The sequence below is a fragment of the Euprymna scolopes genome, chromosome 26, assembly GCF_053919585.1.
Source record: "Euprymna scolopes isolate OS-2025 chromosome 26, ASM5391958v1, whole genome shotgun sequence".
NCBI lineage: Eukaryota > Metazoa > Mollusca > Cephalopoda > Sepiida > Sepiolidae > Euprymna > Euprymna scolopes.
Window position 1 is genome coordinate 95,771,043 of NC_136507.1, and position 24,928 is coordinate 95,795,970.

General features: G+C 35.6%; 1 protein-coding gene across 1 annotated transcript in view; it reads right to left on the bottom strand.

The window, feature by feature from the left end:
- The window catches only part of LOC145248285 (dynein axonemal heavy chain 5-like), a 280,837-nt gene that overhangs the window by 237,602 nt on the left and 18,307 nt on the right, over nucleotides 1-24,928 (bottom strand). Inside the window, 5 exon segments of the mRNA XM_080110158.1 lie at nucleotides 3,371-3,481; nucleotides 7,321-7,426; nucleotides 10,836-11,035; nucleotides 12,123-12,215; nucleotides 18,259-18,619. Coding sequence (XP_079966284.1) covers nucleotides 3,371-3,481; nucleotides 7,321-7,426; nucleotides 10,836-11,035; nucleotides 12,123-12,215; nucleotides 18,259-18,619 — 871 coding nt within the window.

Sequence of the window (24,928 nt, forward strand, 5' to 3'; positions counted from 1 at the left end):
TAAATGACAAAAGGTCTATATTCCAAATTTCAAAATGTTGTCCATCTTATTGTTTATATATATATATATATATACACTAGCAGTTCAGCCCGGCTTTGCTCAGGCCTTTTTACTGTTCATAGCTTTATGTGAATATGTATATATAAAAAGTTTTGACTCATGTCCAAGTAACCTACATCTAAAATTTCAAGTGTTTAGACCCAAAATTGGCGGAGGAGTTTGGTAGAGTCTGCAAAGGTAAACTCTTTAAACTTTGGCTTCTTGGCAGCCAAATTTTCGCCCAAAAACTGATTAAAAAGCTTGCTGCATGTCTCAATACACTTTATGTAAAATTTCAAATGTTTAGAACAAAAATTGATTCAGTAATTTGGTAGAGACTTCAGAGGTCAAATTTTTTTTAACTTTGACTCCAATTTTTACTCCTTAACATTTATTTTTTTTTAGCTCAAATCAAATTAAAAAGTTTGATCCATGTCCAAGTAACCTACATCTAAAATTTCAAGTGTTTAGACCCAAAATTGGCGGAGGAGTTTGGTAGAGTTTTCAAAGTAAAATCCTTGAACTTTGACCCCTTGACGGCCAAATTTCTGGCTAAAACCAATTAAAAAGATTTTCTTAAATCTTAATACCCCTTGTGTCAAAAAATCTCGAGTCTGTAGACTTAAAATTGATAGAGTAGTTTGGTGGGGAAATGTACACACACAGACAATTTCACTTTTATAGATATATAGATATACTAACAAGGGTGTCCGGTGTTGCTCGGGTGTTTGGAGGTGTGTGTTGAACAAAAAAAAAGTGGAAGGCAGACTCGAACCCGTACTGCCAAGGAGGAAAAGAACAGCAAAAAAACCTGACGTCTTTGCTGTTACGACCACCGCCAAACCGGAAGTGACGTAGGTTAAGGTTAGACAATCGAAAATAGGGAATGACTTTCGAAAATATCGGTGAAAAAAGTGACCCTCCCTGTAGAAAAGTGCCCAGTTGAGGGTGAAGAAATCAATGTTTTTAGCCAATTTTTCGGTATTTGTTGTCTGAAGGGTCGAGCTTCAAAACTATACTGATCTTGTGAAAATCCGTCGCCTCTGTCGAAAGTTTTAGGCAGACATGCAAACATACATACATACATTTATTTATTGGTAGCTCAAATTTCGACCCAAACTGATTAAAAAGTTTGCCCTATCTTTGAATACTCTTTATGTAAAAATTCAAATGTTTAGACCAGAAATTGTCTGAGTAATTTGGTAGAGACCGCAGAGGTCAATTTTTTTTTAACTTTGACCTCTATTATGACCCCTTAACATTTATTGTTTTGGGCTCAAATCAAGTCATTAAGTTAGATCCATGTCCAAGGAACATATATCTAAAATTTCAATTGTTCATACCCAAAAATTGGCGAAGGAGTTTTGTAGAGTTCTCAAAGGTCAAATGGTTGAATTTTGACCCCTTAACTGCCAAATATCTGGCTGAAAACGGATTACAAAATTTTTTCCAAATCTCCATACTCTGTATATCAAATTTCGAGTCAGTAGACTGAAAATTGATAGAGTTATTGTGTAGAGAAATGTACACAGACAGAAAAACAGACAGACAGACACTTTCGCTTTTATAGATATTGTTTTGCTTCGAAAATGTCATGAAGCTATAATATGATATAATGTTGATTTAATACTTTATTTATAAATAGTTCTATTGTAATTTCAAAAATAACTACTGAACATTGAGGTTTATCTTTGCTTTGGAAATTAATTCGAATAGATTTTAACTATAAATATTGCTTTTATATCATCACCTATTGTTATGGTGATCTACCTTAAACAATTCCTTCCTGACTAGTGATATTATTACCAATCAGAAGTGAGAAACGAAGCGAAGTGGAAAACTCATTACTTCTGTACTTTCTGTTGATATAATTTCTTGTTTGTTATTTTCTGTTTATGTGCTTTCTTTCATAGTTTTAAAATCATAACACTGGCGACGAGAATTCCGATTTATATTGTTTTATTTTTGCTACCACATTATTGACGTTGAATTTTAGAAAATGATTCTTGTGGGGTGTTTACAAAGCTTAATTATTACATCATTGGATCCTTTAACATACAAGGATTTACCAAAATCGGGAAAATAAAAGCAACAAAGCCAGAAAATATGATTTTTCTATTTTAAATGACAGAATTTGTGAAATATAAAAACTACTAGTTTGGATGTTATTATGCACGACCAACTACAGCAAATTCGACAGAATTTTCAACAACTTAAAAAACTAAGAAAAATAATGTAAGTAGAAAATCACGCAAAAATGTTTTGAAGAACTGCGTCTAGAATTTCGAAAGCAAAAAAATGAACTGGATTAAATGTTTCTTCACTGACAATAAGAATAGAAAGATTTACACAATTAATCAGGGGCACAATGTTGAAGATGAACACCTATTTTCTCAAAACTATCCTTATTTGTTATTGCTTTATTAACAAGAGATAGATAAAAACAAATTTTGTTCAGAGTTCTTTAAACGAAATCTTTATCTCCAAATTTTCAAATAAATGACAAAAAAAAATTTAATAAATAAATAAAAGTCATAAAGTTATGAATTTTTTAGATGAGGGCTGGTTGTTTATATTACTTGTATTGGTTATATTACTTGTATTGATTATATTACTTGTATTGATTATATTACTTGTATTGGTTATATTACTTGTATTGATTATATTACTTGTATTGATTATATTACTTGTATTGGTTATATTACTTGCGTTGATTATATTACTTGTATTGGTTATATTACTTGTATTGATTATATTACTTGTATTGGTTATATTACTTGTATTGGTTATATTACTTGTATTGATTATATTACTTGTATTGATTATATTACTTGTATTGATTATATTACTTGTATTGGTTATATTACTTGTATTGATTATATTACTTGTATTGTTTATATTACTTGTATTGATTATATTACTTGTATTGATTATATTACTTGTATTGATCGGACTATTGTTCTCATCTTATTTGTGCAACATTTCAGTCAGATTGGCTTTCGACCGTCCTCAGGTATGTTGGTTGTTGTTTGGAAAAGAAAAAAAATACTAGCTCTGTAGATAGTTTCGTATTCTTTGAGTTAGTCTTTATTTTATGGTTATTGCTTCGTACTTGTGAAACAATAACCATAAAATAAAGACGAATCCAAAGAGTACGAAAATATCTACAGAACCAGTAACTTTTCTCTTTTCTTTTCCCAACAACAACATGCCTTAGGACGGTCGAAGGCCAAACCAACCGAAACGTTGTACAAATAACACTCCAGATGAGAGAAATAGTCTGATGAATGCAAGTAATATAAATAAAAGTATACTAAAAAAATCTATTAACCTTTTTATTCAAAATTATTTTTTCTCCATCTGAACTCTGCACAGCCAGAATTTGTGTTTTTGTTTCATTTTGATAAAATTCATCGTTTCCATTTAGAATTTCAGCATTAGTCTGAAAATAAATAAATAAATAAATAAAATAAAAAACAAACAAACAAAAAACAAATGGCTTCATCAATATTGAGTATGACACATTATAGGTCATCTGTCAATGTTGTGTACATGAACCAGTTTTTGACAGAAGTGGGTTTAATCTACATCCAACGAGTACTGTGCTCAATAGTCTCCGGTCCGCAGGTATCGGTGATAATTTGGAGCCAGCCCTTTATCCAACATTGGAGACCATAGATATTATAACCAGAAATTGTTTCTGTGTCTGTGTTAATCATCATAAACAGAAATTTATCCGACTGTCACTATGTTTTTGCGATCCAAGCATGTGTAACTGCAGCACATTTTGTGGATTTTCACACACACACAAACACACACACACACACACACACATTAATTTTAGACACAGGTTTACTCTCTCACACAATAGAAAACACCACCTATAATAATTAATGCATATAATCAGTCAATAAATTACATAACAAAAATACACTAATTTCATTTCAGTTACACATCCACTTTTGAATTATAACGGCCATATTTATTGCAAAAAGAATATAAATTACATCATATCTTTTTAAATATATTAACGGCTATATGACGTTAGAAAAAAAAATTAACTTCTTCACAACGTGATAACTATTTTTAAATTTCCAACGACTTTTTCCATTCTGAAATAGAATGAAGTCATACTTTTCATTACAACAAATATATTTTTAAATATTGTACTGGTATTTTATTTTCTTCAAGTCCAACATAAACAAATTCCTGATGAATCGCCCCCTTAAGTAAGACACTTTATCAAATCTCCAATACTAACGATTACTATGATACTATCCCATTAATTACTGTACACACAATAACCCTTATCCCTGAATGGCTTCCGGGCCTTGATAAGTGGTGACCTCTATGTAAAATATAAATATATATATATATATATATATATATATATATATATATATATATCATCAAATTTAGTTCCAAGGTACACAACTTCTAAGTCCATGTGGCGACACAATTTCCACATTAACGAATTTTCAGAGGTACTAAAACAGTACTTTCATTCTCTGGGACATCTTCAAGGTTGGTCATCTGGTCGCTGGTTGTGCTAGTGGTTTCTTCTCTCACCAGCTGAAAAATGCTTGTAGCTGGAAAGATTTGGTTTAACGATGTTTTCAAAACAAGGCCGATAGCCATTAATCGCGTGCTCTCGTGTAATGAATGAATGCATGAATGTAGGAATTAACATGAAATTCTTAAAGATAAACTAAAAAATGGGCTGAAATGACTTAAATAAATAAAAAGTAAATGACTTAGAATGACTTTAATGAACTTAAGGATGAACTGAATGACCTTAAGAATGACTTGAATGCTTATAAAATAACTGGAATCCTTCAAAAACAATTTGAATGATCTGGAGAATGACTTGAATGGCTTTGAGACTGACTGGTTGTAAAGTGGGTGATCATTTTACATTAAATTAATACAGAAAAGTGAACACCCACTTTATATCACAATAAGTACAGCATGTAGTAAGAACAGATACTACACTTTGAGATATTAAATCCTTTATTCATATATATATTATTCCTTAATTGGAATTCATTTTTTTTTTTTTCCTTTATTCATGTTAATAGTACAGTGAAAATCAACAATGAACAAAAAACTTAGGCACATGGCCAACTCAAAAGGGGGGATTGTGGGGGTCGTTGGTCATCCTTGTCACTCCAGAACTAAACAAACTCAAAAGTTTCTCCCAGCTAGTATCTTCTTTCACCATAATACCGCATTCACCCTTTCGTACTAGGGGACGTCCTACTTAACTCACAATTTTTAAAACATTTTTTATTGACGTGTAAAAACTAAAAAGATGACAATAAAAATGGTCTTGGCCAACAAGCCAAGAGAAGCTTAAAAAGCTAAGAACAGTATCTATTAACAACAGACCTTTGATCTTAACCAAAAAGGCCAAGCACAAAAGTGTTACGGACAGACCGACAGACCGACCGACTGACCGATGGAGTGACTTATAGAGTCATTTGCACGCAACTAAAAACTGAATCACTTCCAAAACGCGAAAAAGGCAAAATATATGATTAACAAGTCATTGATAATTGTTTTCTTATAAAAACTAATTATTCCTCCAAAATATTACAATATATATATATAGCCGGCACAATCACGTTAACACACTGGTTCTTGTCAGATCACTAAAGTTAAGCAATCATGTTTCTAGCCAGTACTAGATGAGTGACCATTTAGGAAGGCTAGGCGTTGTATGTACCGTCCATAATAATAATAATTTCCAGGGTGGTATTTAGAGGCCTGTTTAATTCATTGGGGGAGATGCATCATCAGATAAACTCATCTGGCAGGTAGGCGACAAGGTAGTACTCCACATAATGGTATATCAGCAACCTGCTGCAAGATGCACTCCTGAACTTGCAACTTTTCAACCACATGTTTGCTGCAGTGAATGGTGACATCTGAAGTGTGTGTAACACAAAGTTACGCCTCGTGGATCACCTAAAACATTTTGTAGATTGGCTCAATCCTAATGAGCAAAATGTATACTTGTATCTGAGTTTTGCCAACAATATATATATATATATATATATATATATATATATATATATATATATATATATATATATATATATATATATATATATATATATATATATATATATATATATATATATATATATATAAAATTCTGCCTGTTTTCTCTTATTAGTGATGAATGAATCAAAAGAATTTACCAGCAGGGTTTTCGGCTTCCTCTGGGATGCATAATATTGTCAAATATAGATAAGGAAGGGTCTGTAGACTACCTCAGAAAAGGATCGTTTTAAGATGATAAGCGAACTGTTGGTAAAAGTGCCACACATGTGTTAGATTATGAAACATCTGTTAGATTATGAAACATGTGTTAGATTATGAGCGATCGTAGAGAATGTATAAAATTATCAGCTTCACTTTTTCAAATGCGTACGAATGTATATTTATTTAATGACACTTAGCTGATATGAAACAACTGTTTTTATTTTGGCAATCAGGCTTGTGCCAGTGGAGAGAGACAGATGTGGATACGAGGGCAACTCGGCGATCCTTTGTTGTCTCGTCTCGTGCCTGCCTGTGCATCTCTCTCTCTCTCTCTCTCTCTCTCTCTCTCTCTCTCTCTCACTCTCTCTCTTTCTCGTCTCGTTGTCTTTCGCTTTATTATATTGACCGAATTCTTTTGTTTCTTTGTTCAGCGTCTGACGTCAGATCTTTGGTCAAATTCTAGGAAATATTTACATCACAGGCTGGTTCTTTGTTCTAGTCTGATATTTTCCAGGATTTTTGTTACTTGAATTCTTCTTTTTTCTTTTTATTCCTGGTGACACTCGACTCACAAAACCCGGCACTGCCCAGGTTACTATCCAACACATGTACATGGGAGACATTTCTGAATTCATAATTATTCGAAAAAAATGTTTACACTCCACTCCCACCCACCGGGAAGAGTGGGTGGCTTTATGACTATTTTTTTTAAACCCTGTTTAATTTATCATAGAAATATTTGTTTACATGCAAAGTTATTCATTCTCCCTGTAACCCTGCTTCATTGGTGACATTCGTAATTGTATTTTCTCCTCCTGTTTATTTACGAAAACAAATATTACATTTTAATCCTTCTTAACAATTTTATTGATTCGACATCTTTTCTTACGGCGCCGCTTCCAGGCAACGTCGGGTAGACACAGTTAATAACTTATAAAAGTTATCTGAGGGACAAAATCTAGGAGAGAAGGTTCGTTAGGGTCATTTGTAATGTACAGCAAAGTTAATGCTTACATCGGAAACAGTATTTTCATTCATAATTTCTGATTTGCTGGTTTGAGAATCCAATTTATTTTGCACGCCTTCAGTCTCAATGTGGGATATGTGTCCAAATAAAGACCTGGAAAATAAAATTGAAAAAAAAAAAATTGTAAAAACAAACTGATACTCTCTATTTTGAAAACGTTTGTTAGTTTGCATACAAAATTACAAAGATTTTACGCAAATAAAATTGTCTTCTTACTTTTGTGCACCCCATACAAGACATTACCATTGAGAGGTAAGGGGCGAAAAACAAGGAGCAGGAAGGGAATTCCAAAGACAAGCGGTCGAGTGGAAATAAGCAAGATAAAGCCCAAGAAGGACTATTCTATCATTGCTATAAATAATTTTGTTATGGTAATGTTTTTTTAGGTGTTTGTTCAAAGAGGGGTGACAGATCAATTTTTAATTTAAAAATATGCCCCTTTAAGCAAAAACAATATTACTTAATTGTTATGTCGAAAGTAATAATATATCCAAAAATTACGAATATTCATCGAGAAGAAAGTTATAGTTAGAAGTAATTTATACGGGACATTGAGGAAGATTGGGGAAAATTGCATTTTTCTTTGATATTTTAGAGAAGATTGCAGAAACAGAAAGCGTAATGGCATCCAACTTCTTAGCCGATATCGAAACATTTTTTATTACTAAAAACACGATAGCTGTTGGTTTAACTCAATGAATTTTCGTTTTTTTTTTTTTTTTTTTTTTTGATATATGACTATTTTCGACAATTCAGGAAATAATATTGTTTTTGCTTAAAAAGACATTAAAAATCGATCTGTCGCTTCACTTTGTATAAGCACCGTTTTTTTTTTTAAGTTTCTATTGATAAAATTATTAGGCGTAAATAGCTTCAAAAACTTCAAATAATTTTTTAACGGTTAAGGTTTAATTTGCTAAATATTTTTATGGACAGAATTCATGATCTAAGTGCTTCCTAATTCTTGTCAAATTTCGAAGAATCGCAAAATACGATTTTTTTTTCAACTATTAATAAAAAATTAACATGAAACCGAAATGCACTCTGGTGGATTTAATTACATGATTATTATTTTTTTTTTACTAAAAGAGTTTCTTTTTTGACTTCCGCTTTCTTTTGCCGATGTATACTGAGGAAAAGTGCCTTCTGATTAATAATTCCAGTTTAATTGTTAACTCTAGATAAAAAATAGTCTTTACTTTGAGATAATTACTTTTCAGGGTGGTTTTACTTTTAATAAGATGTGTTATAATCAAAATATATTTTTTAGTTTCTTTTTTTACATAGGCATCATCACATCAAGGCCCAGAGGCCACTCGAGGATAAGGGTTAAAGAGTGTACTGCAGTCAATTGGACAATATAGTAATTTTTAGTAATGGAAATTCGGTAAATTTGTTAACTTAAGTGGAACGGCTCATCAAGAACTTGTTTACGTTGGAGTTGAAGACAACCATATTGTATTCAGCTGGAAAGCAGGCAAACGGAAGACAGTTCCACAGGCGTGCAGTTCTAGGAAAAAACTTTGTTCATGGAATCTACGTTTCGGTTTAGGCACAGATAAAGAGTGGAGGAAATTATTGATAGTGTTTTCAGCTAGACGAGTGTTTCTCGTGAAAGTTTGGCAACGGGGTGCCATAGATTGGAGCTCAGCCGAGCACCTGCCATGAAAATAACGATAAAACAGAGACAGACTCGCAACATCTCTTCTGTGAGAAAGACGTTGCAGGGAAGAGAAAAGGACATTCCCTACGAGGCTACGAAGTCTATTTTGAACTCTATCAAGGCAGGATAAGTCCTTTCTAGCAGCTCCTGCCCAGATGTGGCAACAGTACTCCATGCTTGGACGTACCTGGCTCATATATAGGTAGAGAATTGCACCAGCAGTGAGATATCTACTGGATCGATAGAAGGATCCCACCAATTTTTCCAGCGACCTCGGCAACGGATTTGATGTATGTGTTCCATTTCAGATCAGAAGAAAAAGTAAAGCCCAGAAGCTTGTCAAAACATGAAGCCTCTCCAAGACGAGAGCCATTCACTTCAATTGATGCCAGATGGGGATCAGAACGTTGATGATGTAAAGATAGAAGCTTGATTTTAGATGCATTAAAAGTAGCCGGTCATTTCTTTCCCCATTGTACCACATGCTCAAGATCAGAGGAAAGAAAATCGGAGAGAACGTGGTCGTTTACGGTCTTAGATGTGTTACCATAAATGGTAGTGTCATCAGCATAAATGTCTACAAATGATTTAAGTATGTGATTTGGAAGATCATTAATGTAGATCAGGAAGAGAGTTGGGCCCAAGATGGACCCCTGAGGGACTCCAGCATTAATACTGTGAGCTTCTGATTTCTGCCCATCAACCACTACTCTTATGAACCTATCAGAGAGAAATGATTTAATAACTGAGAAGACATTTCCAGCTTTACCGTAGCTGGAGATTTGAATTTTGTTTTCAGAATGATTTTATATAATACAAAAATATATTTTAAAAGTTTACATGCAAAATTAGTTTTTACTTTTAAATTTTGAGTGAGAATCACCCCCTCTCCTCTATAATTTTCATAGTATGTTTTAGTTTATAGTATAGTTTTCGGGGTTTTTTATTCCGGAAGTCGTTCTTAACATGGGGAGGTTGGGGGTGTTTATACTACGCTGGGCTAGGTCGTAAAAAACACCAACTGCAGAATACCGGTTAAAATTATAGTGAGGGGGTGTGGGATTCTCGTTCAGGTCCACAAAAATAAACTGGAATTTATGTAATTATTTATCAGAAGGAACTTTTCCTTGGTTTATATCGGCAAGACTTTTGCTAAACAGAAAGCGGAAGTTAAAAAAGAAATCATTTTAGTAAAAATAACCAATTACGCAATTAAATTTAAAGAAAAAAAAGTGTTTGGTATATTTTTACTTTCTTTCCACCTCAACACTCACCTTTAACGTGACGACTTTTAAAAATTTTCGGCTATGCTGAAAATGAATATCGCATTTAAATTTGAGGCAGACAAGTAGTTTTCTGGATATTAAGACTTTTATTATCCAATGTAATCCATTGTTTTACTGGTGGTCATGTTTTTCCTCCAACTGAACGCGCATGCGTGTTACAAAAACAACCCTCCTCCCCATGTTAAGAATAGCGAACGTCACTGACATTTATTAAGTAATGCATTGGGGAAAAATGTATTAATATTCAGAAAATTATTTGTCTGCCACAAATTTGAATGTGATATTCGTTTTCAGCGTACCCGAAGACCTATAAAAATTGTCATTTTAAAGGTTAGTGTTGAGATGGGAAGTAAATAAAAATTTACCAAATGTTTTATTTCACTGTACTGCATTTTTTTTTAAATAAATATTCTAACAATAAATAATGAGATAATAACTGAATGTGTAATTATCGAAGTTACGTTTATGCAAGAAATACACATACACACACGGTAAGTTGTTTCATAAAACACTTACTAAAAATAGATATAATAAATAAAAGAATTTCTCATACTTTAAGTGGGGAGTGACCGATTCCAAAGACTGTGTGCAGCTGAGTATGGCAAGGATGATTGAATCGGAAATAAAGAAGAACCGGGGAAACTCCATTCTTTTCTGTTCTAGATAATGTTCCAGAGATCGGAAACAGGATTCCAAACCTTCTTGAATGTTGAGCAGAATAGACGACAACTGAACTTCTCCACCGCAACAAGTCTGGGAAAATAAAAGAAGTTTAATTGCTTTAGTATACGGCACTTTTGAACAATTTTGATTGAAACAACTTCGTTTCGATCAATTTCGCTTTTTCTAATGACTATTACAAAATTGTTACGATAGCGTTACGTTAGTTTCTTTATCTTCAGAACTAAGAGCATAACAAGAAAAATGTTTTTTTTCTTTTTTTATTTTTTACACTCGTAGATTAACATACCCTCTGAATATCACCCATGAAAATGAGATTCTACTTTTTAGGCCGACCACGTGAACACCCTGAAAAACTTGATGAAAAAAATAAGCAAGAAAAACAAAAACAAAAAACAAAAAACAACCATTTTAGAATTGAAAGTTAATGATACGTTTCATATACAACATGATCAGGTTGACACACCGGTTCTCGTTAGATCACCAAAGTTAAGCAATGTTAAGCTTGGTCAATTGCTAGATGAGTGACCATTTGGGAATAACAGGCGCTGTATGTAGGAGGACGTCTATACTTGCAAGAACTGCAAAAACCTAACGTCGTTATCTTTCCCGATGAGGATATACAAACGACTGGGGATCGTGTGTGAATTTAATACTACCTAGAAATTTCCTCCTTCAGAAGAAACTGGTTTAACCGACTTAGAGTGAATGTCACTTTGATAAGTTTTATACATAAATTTAACGTAAAATTATCCCTAACTTTTGGGTCACTCTAGCGTTTTTTTGGCAGTTAAATTTTTTTTACTATTAACTCCAAGTGGCAGTCAGTTATTGTTTGTTTAGAGTTAGAGTTAGGGTTAGGGTTTAGAAATGGTAGTTGACTAAACATCGATAAGAGGAGATAATACAAAATGGAGAATAATTGAAACGAAAGTGTTCCAGGTATGAAAGTTCAATTTGCACCTAATATACGAGATGTCTCAAAATGAAAGAAAAGTTCAAAAGCTATAAATTCATTATATGATTGATTTTTTTATGGCAGACAGTTGAAATATAGATAGTTTAAATAAAATAGTTACATATTGGTTTATTTGATTTGTTTAATTTTGTGAGTGTGCGGTTTCGAAACATGAAATTCATTATTTTTTTTCCTACTGACCTGTATCACATTTTTTGTTTCATAACTTTTCTTCATTATTTTTGTCCAGTTTACATGAATTGTGGCAAATTTCTGAGATTCCTGCTGTAAATCCTAAAAAATGAAAAAAAAAAAAGGACAGAAATTCTAAATGTTTTATCAGCTTATATAATCCGTTTAAAATATTTGAAAAATAAAGTTGATGTACTGTCCCTCTTAACAACTCGTTTTTTTTTTCTCTCAAAAACGAAAAAGGAAAATTATATATGGCCTGTTTTAGGAGTGTCGTAATGTATGGTAGTGGGACTTGGCTTCTTAAGGAGGAGGACATTAAGAGAATTTCTAGGCCAGATATGCAAATGGTAGATGTGTAGTATAAGTGTCAGGGATAGGAAGTCATCAAAAGAGTTGAGGAATAGGTTACACATCCCCAACATACGAGGGGCGTGCAATAAGTAATGCCCCTGATCCACTTCCCATAGCAGTAGAGCAACGAACCTTGGCACAGTTATTAGTCTTTCTCTACATAGGAACCACCCAGAGTTATGCATTTCTCCCATCGTTTGATGCAGCTCTGGAGACCGTTTTTGTAGAACACCTCAGGTTGGTTCTCCAACCACGACATGACTTCAGAAATCAAGGCTGCATCATCTGGGAAACGCTTTTCTTTCAAAAATAACTTCATGGCTGGGAAGATGTGAAAGTCGGAGGGTGCAAGGTTAGGAGAGTAGGGAAGATGGGGAAGGATTTCATAACCACATGCCCATGCTTCTGATCTGGCGACATGCGAGTTGTGGACCGGAGTGTTGTCCTGCAGGAGGAGGGTACCTTTACTAATCTTGCCCTGCCTCTTGATTTTGATAGTTTCCCTTAATTTCCTCAAAAGTGAAGCATAATAGGCTCCTGTAATTATGGTATCCTTTGCCAGGAAATCTGTCATCACTACTCCGTCCTGGTCCCAGAAGACTGTGAGCATGACCTTGCCAGCGGAGGGCAACACCCTTGCCTTCTTTGGAGGTGGTGAGTCCAAGTGCTTCCACTGCATTGACTGGACTTTGGTCTCTGGATCATAGTGATAAACCCAGGTTTCATCCTGTGTAATCAGTCTTTTGAAAAACTTTGACTCATCTTTTGGCACATCTCCAAATTCATCCTCGAGCTCTCGATGTGTTTTTGCTTCTGGAATGGTGTGAGCAACCTGGGAATTCATCTGGCAGACACCTTATGCATATGCAAATGGTCATGAATGATAGTTTCCACAGACCCTGTACTAATGTTGACATCTTGGGCTATTTGGCGAATAGTAATGCACCAGTCTTCCAAAATGGCAGCCTCAAATTGACGGACAGATGCCTCATCAATGGCAGAAGGGCAGGGTGACCAGGTCTGGGAGCTGTTTCCACAGACTTCCGGCCATGTTTGAATTCATGATGCCAGCGTTTTACAAGGTCATATGATGGGGCATTATCACCATAAGTTTCTTTTATTTCATCAAAAGTCTCCTGTGTTGTGCGTCCTGGTGTACAAAAACGGGATCACTGCTCGACATTCAACAGGCTCCATTTCACACCTGACTCAGTTCAAACACCTGTAAAACAGAAACCACAATTAGTTCAGAGCTGTAATTTGCTAAATAACCCGTAGAGATAGAAATCATTGCACATGCAAAATTTCAGCTAGATCAGACAACTGAAAGTGGGTCAGGGGCATTACTTATTGCTCGATCCTTGTAGTTGATGTTTTGTGCCAGAATACATTGAATGGAATACTGGTTCCACATCTAGGCAGGAGCTGCTCGGCACGCCCTATCCTGCCTTTTATGTTTAAAAATTTTATTTCTTTACAGTAGACCCCCTGGATATGGTGGCCTTTGAATATGGTTTTTTCAGGTTTCGATGTAGAATACAATGTTTTCCGGCCACTGGTTACGGTATTTACCTCACCTTACGGTGTTATTTATAATGTTATTTGATTATATACATGCGTATTATATACTGCACTGTATTTTGTGACTAATTTTTAATATGTACTGTATCAAATTTTGCTTAGGCTCCACCATAAGGCGATTTCACCTTACGATCCCAAACCCAGAACGGATTAATGCCGTATCTCGGGGTTCTACTGCATTTATTTTTTAATCATACATTTATTGCTCCTGACATGGTGATGGTGATGGTGGTGGTGGTGGTGATACATCATAATAGTTTTACTACCGGTCATACCCTGTGAAGAAGGGAAAAGCCCTCTGGAATACATCTGATCAGACCTGTTGTCAAAACCGAAGAGATCAGAGTAGTTCATTCTGCTATGTTAACTTCCCATTTGTGACGTCACTTCTTTCAAACACGTTAACTGAATTTCTAGTGGAAATTTCTTCTTTCTGCTTCAAGTAATACATTGCACGCAATATTATTAAGATATCAGTAATAGTTAAGTGAATCATCTCCATCAAAATTCTTATTTCACATTACTTACATCTTTCAAACTGTTGCCAGATATCAAATGGCCTTGTGCCAGACTAGGCTAATCTGAATGTTTTAATATTTCAGAAAAAGTAAAAGTTTTACGTCTGTGAGTTGAGGAACAAACGGTCGATTCTAAAAATATGTGAAAATCTCAGGTCCCATTAGGCAGAAGACAACAGTGAAAGTGCAACTTCAATATGATTCACAAACCAGATTATACTAGAGGCTGATCCTCGCACAAAAAAAAAAAAAAAAAATGCCACCAATTAAGTCCGGCTATATTTGGTAAAAATCAACTTAAGTCAGTTCCTGAGTTGTTCACCAAGTTTCAGTCATAAATGTCCAACAATCTTCCTTTTATTGCTGTTTAATCCACACAAATGACCAGTGAGAGTTGAGGATATGTGTTGCATGGAGAGAAATGATATGAAAGTGATACAATTGCTGTGTAACGTGACTCTTAAAGACCTCAGAAAAATACTAAGTCTTGGAAGTATTTTATTTTTACTCAAGGGAGTCACCGCTTATCAAGGCCTGGAGGCCATTCGAGGATCAGGATTAATGAGTGTATGGTGGTCACCAGGACAACAGCATAGTAATCATTAGTGGTGGAAATCGGGTATAATTGGATTATTTAAGGGGCCGGCTCAATAAGAACTTATTTACATTGGACTTGAAGATGACCATATTGTAATCAATTGGAAAGCAGGCCAACAGAACAGAGTTTCATAGTTGGGCAGTTCTATGAAAGAAACTTTGTTCATGGAATCTGTGTGTAGATTATCAGACACATATACAAAGTCTGATGCTGTATAGAAATGAAACCTGACCAGTGAGAGTTGAGGACATGTGCTGCATGTGTTGCATGGAGAGAAATAATATGAGAATGATACAATGAATGTGTAATGTGAGTCTTAAAGACAGCCTTAGTTCTGATGACCCCAGTGGAATATTAAATCGCCACCATTTTCAATCACTACATTATTGTCTTGCTGACAACTTTAAACACATTAACTTTTCTCCTCGAGTGGACTTAGGGCCTTGATAAGTGACGACTCCCTTATAAAAAAAAAAAAAAAATCTCCCACTCTATAATAAAAAGTCTAATATTAATGTTTTTCCCCTTAAGGTTATCAGAAATGATAATAATTTATAAATAAAAAAATGAAATTACTAACTATGACGTTGGGAGATGTTCACAGAACATCGATAGTATGGCCACATTGAAAAAATAAACGAAAGTTCTTTGGTCAGTAGATGTAGGACAGTTAAGGTAGCAGGTCCAGTTCACAAGGGAAAGCCAGAAAAAGACATGACAGAAAGTGATAAAAATGGAATTGAGATAAAGGGTGATAAAGACTTGGCCAGAGTTAGTGTTAAGTTTGCAGATTGAAACAAGTAACGTAGCAAGCAATACAAATGACGACTCAAAAAAGTAGATCAAATAAGAAGTGTATTAGGAAAAGGTATATTTACAGGTGTCAAATAAGAGAGTCTTTGCTGGAGAAACATATCTGTTCTTGGCGGCCTTCGGTGGCTTCTGGTGAACACACACTCAGACTAACTGAGTCTTCCTATTTATGTGTAATTACTATCCACATATGCAAATGAATGTGCGCCACCACAACAGTTAGTTTTTGTTTTTTTTTACTCACGTTCACTCCAAACAAGGCCCATCGCCACTTGGATGTAATATTTGGGACCATGTTTAGGGGAGATAAGTAAGATGTTGGTTTACATTACATTTAAACTTCTGCATGTCAGTACACAGCAGAGGCAGGAAGGGAATTCCAAAGTCTAGCTGTTTAAAGAAAGAAACTATTAGAGTAGAAGGCTTTCTGGCATGTAGAGATCTCAACAGTGATGGGGTGTGATTTTGTTGCTAAGTGGGTTTGTTAGGGATATGATATGTACGTCGAGAGGGCACAAGTGCAATGAGTTCATAAGAGCACATTCCATTAAAATACTTGTAAAACAGGCACAGGGGTGCAACATTGCGGCGATGTGACAGGGGTTGGAACTTAGTTGACAAAGCGGGACCTGTGAGATTGAAGACTCTTCTTTGGACCCTATCCAAGAGGGAGAGACTAGCAGTACATGCACCAGCCCAGATATGGCAACAATTTGGAAGTCAACATCTTTTAGTAAAAATCAACTTTAATCAGTGCCTGACTTGTCCACCAAGTTTCAGTCATAAATGTTCAACAGTTTTTGTTATCACTGTTTAATGATAAGCATACGACCTGACTAGTGAAGATTGAGGACATGGCAAGGAGTGGTAAAAATGGAATTGGGAGAAAGGGTGATATAGACCTAGTCAGAGTTAAAATTTAGTTTGGAAGTCAATTTCTTAAAGCCGTGAAACATATAAAAAAGACGTGAAAACGATGATGATGACGATGACGATGACGACGATGATGATGATGATGATGATTACCATGATACAACACGTAAAATTGTCAATATGGCCTTTATCACATAAGTTCAAATGTTGAGTAGTAATTGTCTCTTTATTTCTGATTTGAGCGAAAGAAATAATCTATGTGTACAAAGAGGTAAGTCTGCAGGGACACTTGGGTGAACATCTCATCAGTAGAAGGTAAAATCCTAAACATGCTTAACCAAACTTTACCAGATTTTTTTCTGTAGGATTATTCCAAAGAAAATGTGTATAACACAATACCCAAATTTCTTGAATTTCTATCACAACTAAAATTAGGGCACTGCAATTTAACAATTTTTTATGGTGTATTCTGGCATGCTTATTATTGAATTGAAAAACAAAAACTGTTGGCCCTTCATGATTGAAATTCGGTGGACAAGGCATAGACTGGAGTTTATTTGTATCAGATATGGTTGACTTACAGAAAGGATAGTTAATTTTATTAATGCTTCAATGGACGATATTCTAGGAGGTGGGGATAGGTACAGTAACATACTTGTGACCTTTTAATGCTTTCTTTACTTGACCTGAAATTGAAGATGCCAGACGATAATGTCATTAACAACATACAAAACAACATTGCTTTGTAGATATATATATAATGTACAAAATATAAGAAAACTTTCATTTTTATAAAGCTGTATCTCCTTTTTTTTTTCCACTGATGAAAGACATAAGTTTTATGAATGAACTAGCAGGGGGGTGAGGGAACCCGACCTTGCCGGTCATAAAATACGTTTAAATATATTTTAGTTCATGCAGATTTCATATTTATTATTATAGAGCCAGTTCTTTATCAATTATTATATTGTACCTAATATATAATCCTGATTTAAAAATGACTTTGGTGGTATCAGCTAGAATCAAAACCAAAACATTTAGCGGTGCAGCCGCGTTCCCTCATTTAGTACTCCAGTAGCATTCCCTGCTGTTTAAGCCAACAGACAAATGAGAAAGTTTTAAAATTAAACCACCTTAAGCTATGATTAGTTTTATGCATGCACAAACTAATACAAATATGTCGGCAAGTTGAAATGAACATTTTGCATTTCAACTGGCTGACTTCTGAATTCATCCAAACAAAGATTTTACTCGTGATAAACCATTCATGGTGTATGATTACCATTTCCTGTTAATTTCCTGGTAATTTCAGTGTTATACCACCAGAAGTTTAAGAATTTATTGGTTAAATATTTTCACACAGACACACACACATATACTATTTTATTTCCATAGAAAAGTAACTTACTTTAGTCATGAACTTATGACAAAAAACAGCTTCCAAATTAATCCAAATGTTCTGCACACTAATCCAGAGGTCAAGAACATAGCTGACCTCTTTTAATTTTTCAGACCAAGAAGCCACATCCTCTCTCATGGGGGCAATCTGTTCGGACATCAGCATGCTGGCCAAAATGACTTGTGAATCCTCCAACCTATCCAGTAACCTCCCTGTGAAGTCCTGATCTAGAACTATCGGACCCAAACTCTTGTAATCTTGAAATACAAGAACTTGTTCCAACCATTCTTCTTCGATTTGGTTCATTTTGATTTCATACTCCATTTCTTTCTGAGCAATTTTGCAAATTTCATTTATTTCCGAACGATATCTGAAAATTAAGAAAAAACATAAAAGATAGAAATTATAAAAAATAATTAATATTGTGCAAATGCTTGGCCTTCGGGACAAAATCACAGTGTAGTATCTGTTCTTCAGATGCTGCACTTCAATTTCTTGTTCTCTGTCAGTGGAGGAGAAGTCCTTCACGATTGAGACAATTTTTATTTTTGTTCCTTTTCTCCACATTAAAAAACGACCCTGGTGTCTAACTCTGTCCCGTTGGGAGACATTGTAAATAGGAACAAATACAAGCCAAAACGCATTGCATGAATTAAATAAAATTGTGCTAGTATCATTTGAAAAGGTTTTCATAGAACAACATTTTAAAATTGTTGTGATGTGTAGATAAATCAGAAGATTTAAATAATACAGTAAAACCCCGGGATACGGTGGACCTAGGATATGTTTTTTTCAGGTTACGATGTGGAATACAATGTTTTTCCGGACCTTGGTTACGGTATTTACCTCGCCTTACGGTGTTATTTATAATGTTATTTGATTTTATGTATTATATATTGTACTGTGTTTTGTTACCCATTTTTAATATGTACCGTATAAAATTTTGCTTAGGCCCCGCCATACAGCAATTTCACCTTATGATCCCAACCTTGGAATGGATTAATGCTGTATCCTGGAGTTCTACTGTGCACGCATGCACACACATATACATGCACAAACACAAACATCCCCACACATATAAATATATATATATATATGTATGTACGTGCATATGGTGGATTCTCTCATCAAAGATGAATGAAGGTTCAGCAAATAATTGCAACAATTCCTAAGTTCTGTGATATCGCATATCTGGCAACTATACACAGTTAACTAAGTGCAAGAGAGCTTCAAATAACTGCACTCAAAGGGACGGCCAGAATCTTAAAAATATCTCTCGCTTTGAATATATGAGATAGTGGATGAATGTTTGGCATCCAGTAGGATGCCTCATCCCCAGTTTTAATAAACTGATAAGAAAATTAAAAAAAAGAAAGAAAACAGGTATCTTACACATTTTGTTTCCTTTTTCAGAGCTGAGATTGTGCCATTTAAGAGCATTATATTCCACTGATGGATTTAACATATATTACCAAGCAAAGGGGGATGTAGTCGGATCATTTTCATTAAACCAATCTTGGTTCTTCCTTCGAGCATATCCTAATGACTCTTTGGCAGAGTCATACACTGCAGTTTTAAACTCCGATCAAGATGTCTCAATGCCATTCTCACATATATTGTCATCAGTAACCGTTTGAAACGACTGCATGGTTTCCTTCGCTTTCAGCTTGTCCACATCAATTCTCTTAATGGGAAAAGTATGTTGATTTCGAACAGGACATTTGGTTTTCATCTTGATTCTGGAGCAGATCAATTTGCGATCTGACCAACATTCCCTTATACTATAAGAGCGTGTTTATCAGAACGACATAGTCAATGAGATGATAATGGTTTGATTGGGAATGCTTTCAACTGACTCCGTTGCAATTAAATATCTTAAACACGGTATTAATGAGCAAAAGATCAAACTCACTAGAAAGAGACAATAAGAGAACACCGTTTGAATTGACTTTACCAATTCCGTATGAACCAATGACTTTTCTCCAAGATTGTGCATCACAACCTGCATTTAAAAGCCAAGTACGTCCAAGGATGGAATACTGCTGCCATATCTGGGCAGGAGCTGCTAAAAACAGCCTATCCTCCCTTGACAGAGTACAAAATAGACTTTGTGGCTTAGTGGGGGATGCCCTTTTCTCTACCCTGAAACCTCTCTCCCACAGAAGAGACGTTGCGAGCCTATCCTTGTTTTATCGTTATTCCCATGGCAGGTGCTCGTCTGAACTCCAATCTCTGGTCCCCTCTCACCAATCTTTCACGAAAAACACCCGTCTAGCTGAATCCACTGTGAAAAATTTCCCCCACTCTTTATCTGTGCCTAAATCAAAACGTGGATTCCATGAACAAAGCTTCTTTCTTAGAACTGCACGCCTGTGGAACTCTGTTCCGTCTGCCTGCTTCCCACCTGACTACAACTTGGATGTCTTCAAATCCAACGTTAACAAATTCCTAATGAACCGCCCCCTTAAGTAAACACTTCATCAAATCTCCACACTAACGTACTGTACTTGCACTAACCCTTATCCCTGAGTGGCTTCCGGGCCTTGATAAGTGGTGACCACCGTGTAAAAAAAAAAAAAAAGAAAAAAAGTCACCTAAGATAAACAGCTCATCTTGAATGGACACTTTGTTTATCTGTTCATGTAAAGAGGAGTAAAAACTTACTTTTAGCTCATTAGATGAATTAAGTGTAGGTGCATCTAAAAAATGTAGCATGTTTGTCCTTTCCTACTGCAACACGCAATGACATAAGTCTGTCATTTATATCAACAGGCAGAGAGTCAAGATTTTGGGCAATATCATTCCTGATGACCATATTCTGCTCCTTTGCTTTCTCTTGTAGTTGCCATAAACTGAAGATCATATCCAAAGTACCTTTTCCAGACCAGAAACCACATTGGGTTTCTGCTGTACAGTTTTAGAAGTTGAGTCTGTTTAAGATTACACGAACTAGAATCTTACCAGCAACAGACAAAAGAAACATTTACTTCTTTTGTCCTTAAATAGGTAGATAATTGAAGCATATTTGCAAAACTGAAGCCAGATTTACGTTTCTCAGAATTTGCTTTCCCTACCAAAAGAAGGTGTACCCACCTTCAAATTCCTATATCAGCAAACGTGTTTTCAGAAAATGTGTTTTCAGAAATCGTGTTTCAAGACGTGTTTTCAGCAAACGTTTTCAGCAAACGTGTTTTCAGCAAACGTGTTTTCAGAAATTGTGTTTTAAGAAAACGCGCTTTCAGAAAGCGCTGCAACACCAATTTTATGTTGCTTCAACACACGTGCGAGGATAGCGTTTTTTCGTTCAGGGTTTTTGTTTTTATCTTGGAATCTTTGCTCTTTCTACTTTTTATTGGATGCGCAGACATCTGCACCTAATGACAGGAACAACAGCAAGTAAGTAATGTTTAGGTCAAGGGTCGGCAACCTACGGCCCACAAGATTACTAATAACTTTATTTTTAACAAGAAAGACAAGGCTTTTGAATTCAAGTAAGACCTGCTATTATCTTCCTCTGGTCCACTCAACAGAATGTGAATACTTTGATTGCAAAAATATGATCCAAATTAAATCTCCTCCATTTCTGTGTAAAATGTAAAAAAATAAACATAAAACACAAACTGAGAACCAATTTAACCGACCAATCAGCAACGGACATTATGTGAGTTCAAAGAAACAATGTTGTCCCAGTCAGCTTTCTATTTCATGTGTTACCGCGTATGTAAGTTCGGAAGTATATGTTTATAACTATTTGTACTGGTATTTATGTGTATATGTGTTCCGTTTTTGTTTGTGTGGGTGGTTCGTTTGTGGCACAATTTTCAATAACACTTTCAAACATACACGTCATAATTTCATCCATTTAACTTTTGTTGATTTTTTTTTCACTTTGAAGTATTTTGATATTCATTAGAGAAACTAATTTTTGTTGGGTGCTTTTTTTTTTAATTTTAGATTTTTTTTTTTTGTAACTCAAAGTTCATTTTCATTATGTTTTTAAATATTTAGGTTGATAGAAATCCGCATATGCAATTTTCCGTATTTTTTCATTAATGAGCTTCGTCCGATCTGCGACCCGTGATTATAACACGAACCAGGCCTACGGGGTCGAATGAATTGCTGACCTGATCTAGGTCATCTTTTATAGCTCCCTTCCAATGAAGAGGAAAGCAGTGCCATCCTAAAAATGACTGTTTTGTTATGAAAGGAAGTTACGAGTTACACAATTGTAACGTACCTGTTATGCATGAACCATGTTTGTTACAGTTCAAACCTCTCTCAGACCCCCCCCATCGTCCGGCACCGTCGAAAAGAAACAAACAAACAAAAAATAAATCTAACTTGGCTTTTCTTTCTTTTTTTTTTAGCACAAGTCGTTTATTACCGTTTTTTTTCTCCCCGTCTCGGCACCAGCTTAAAGAGTCACTGGCTGCCACTGCGAGGCCACATGTCCATCTCCCCTGGTGTGCGTTTTTCTTTCTGCTCCACTACACGTCAGCCATTTCTCGTCTTCGACTTTACACATCCATCTTATTCAACCGTGCTTTTTTTCTCCGACCACGTTGTGTCTTTTTTTCTCTGACCATGTTGTGTCTTTTTTTCTCCAACCACGTTGTGTCTTTTTTTCTCTGACCACGTTGTATCTTTTATCTTTCTCCGACCACTTGTTTTTTTTTCTCTGACCACATTGTGTCTTTTTTTTCTCCGACCATGCTGTGTCTTTTTTTTTCTCCGACCATGTTGTGTCTTTTTTCTTTTTCTTGTCAGGCCAGCTCGTGCACACTTCCTAATTTGGATGTGTGTTGTTTTTCAGCTGCTGCTGCTGCTGCTGATAAAATCCTCACAAACCAGCTATCCTATAGCTCCTGCTGATGTATTCCCATACGCTCATATGCGCTCTGCTATACAATTACTTGCAGGTGTGTGTAAAACAGTCGTCTATAATATAACCCTCTCTCTTCTCGTCCAAGGGCTGGCCGCATCCGTCGCTATCCTGGTTCACGGGAGCATACTTGTGATGTACTTCCGGGCCGTGTTCGTCGCTCCCAGCTCACAGGACCATAGATGCAACCCAGCAGGGCTACATTCTTACTTGTCTAGTGGTGGACCCCTCAAGGGTGACCAGACTCTCACTGGTCACTGGAAAATATCTTCTGCTGCTCAGGGCACGCGAAATGTGCATGACCCTAAGTCCGTGTGGCAACATCATCGATTTCGGTCATCACTCTGGCTTCGTGCTGGATCCAGTCTATCTCTTTCATCATCTGGCGTCAGGGCATACCTGAAATAAACTACATCTTCATTTCAGGCCGGCAATCTAGAAACAAAGAAAAACTCTGGGACATTTTTATATAACGAAACAAAATAATTATTCATAAATCGTTTTACACTTGTTTAGTCGAGTTCTTTGATCCAAGCTTATGATGCAGGTTGCATACTTAAGTTCCACTAATCAATTTCCCAGCTAAGAACAAGAGCTTTTCAACTTAGCTCTTATGGATGTTTCGCCCCCCCCCCTCTGGCGGGGTGAGAGCGATGTGTACGTCTCGATGCCAGTCAGTAAAAAGCACTAAGGACCCTATTCTAAAAAAGGCAATCGTTTTTATCAAATCAGAAATTCCTCCCTCCACCTTTTTGGAGTTATTCTTCTCTTTTCCATTCTCTTATTCTTTCTTTTCTCTCGTGAACTCATTATTTTATTCTTTTCATTTTCTCTTTCTTTTCTCTCTTCTTCGTCTTTCATGACCATACCTCTCCCCAGGTTCAATTTATCCATTTATCCGTCCAACCAACCCATCACTGGCTGGTGATCTGGCAGTTAAACACAACAGGTGGGCCCAACGACAACACCTCCCAGACACCAAAACAGACCTTTTGAACCCAAGTCATTGTACCTGCCTCACTCAGTTAGTAGTTAAAATTCATTTTTTTTTTACCAAATCCAACTAGAAAAACAATCTCTTGTTCCACGAATCATATTATCAGATCTTATATTTTCTTTTCTCATTGAAATATTTACTCTTAATCTCATCAACATCTGTTTTTCCTCTCCCATCTTCTCTTCCTCTATTTGAAAAGCAAGATCATCTGGTGTCGCCAGGGATCTCGTCATACGTCTACGTTCCACCACCTATACAATATTCATGTTAAAACTACCAGTGACATCTTACACCCGATCCTGTCACAATCTAATCATTGCCATAGAAACATTTAATAAAAACACACAATTCATGTGCTAAACCTCAGGTGTTAATGAGTGAAAGTTGTTTATTGAACAATCAGCAGTTTGATTTGTTTAAAGTAATCATTGCTTGTGCTGAACAAATCACACCCTCTCCATCGAATTAACATGGCCTGTACACGTCAGATGATAAAACGATCACAGGAGTTTCTTTGCAAGAATGTTCCATCTCCTAGATCAGTTGTGAGTCAATATTAAAGGGTCTGATCAATTTTCACATCTGAGCATCATATTAGGTATTTCTAGGTCCTCGTGCTGACATTGTATGTGGTAAATAATCCCTATTAATTCGTATCAACGGATACCTTAATACTTAGTTCACTGTGCCTTATCTTAACAAATGTAAAATTTCAGCCAGATCTGCCAAGTAGTTTCTGTGAAAAAGACTAATGTGTGTGTGTGTGTGTGTGTGTGTGTGTGTGTGTGTGTGTATATATA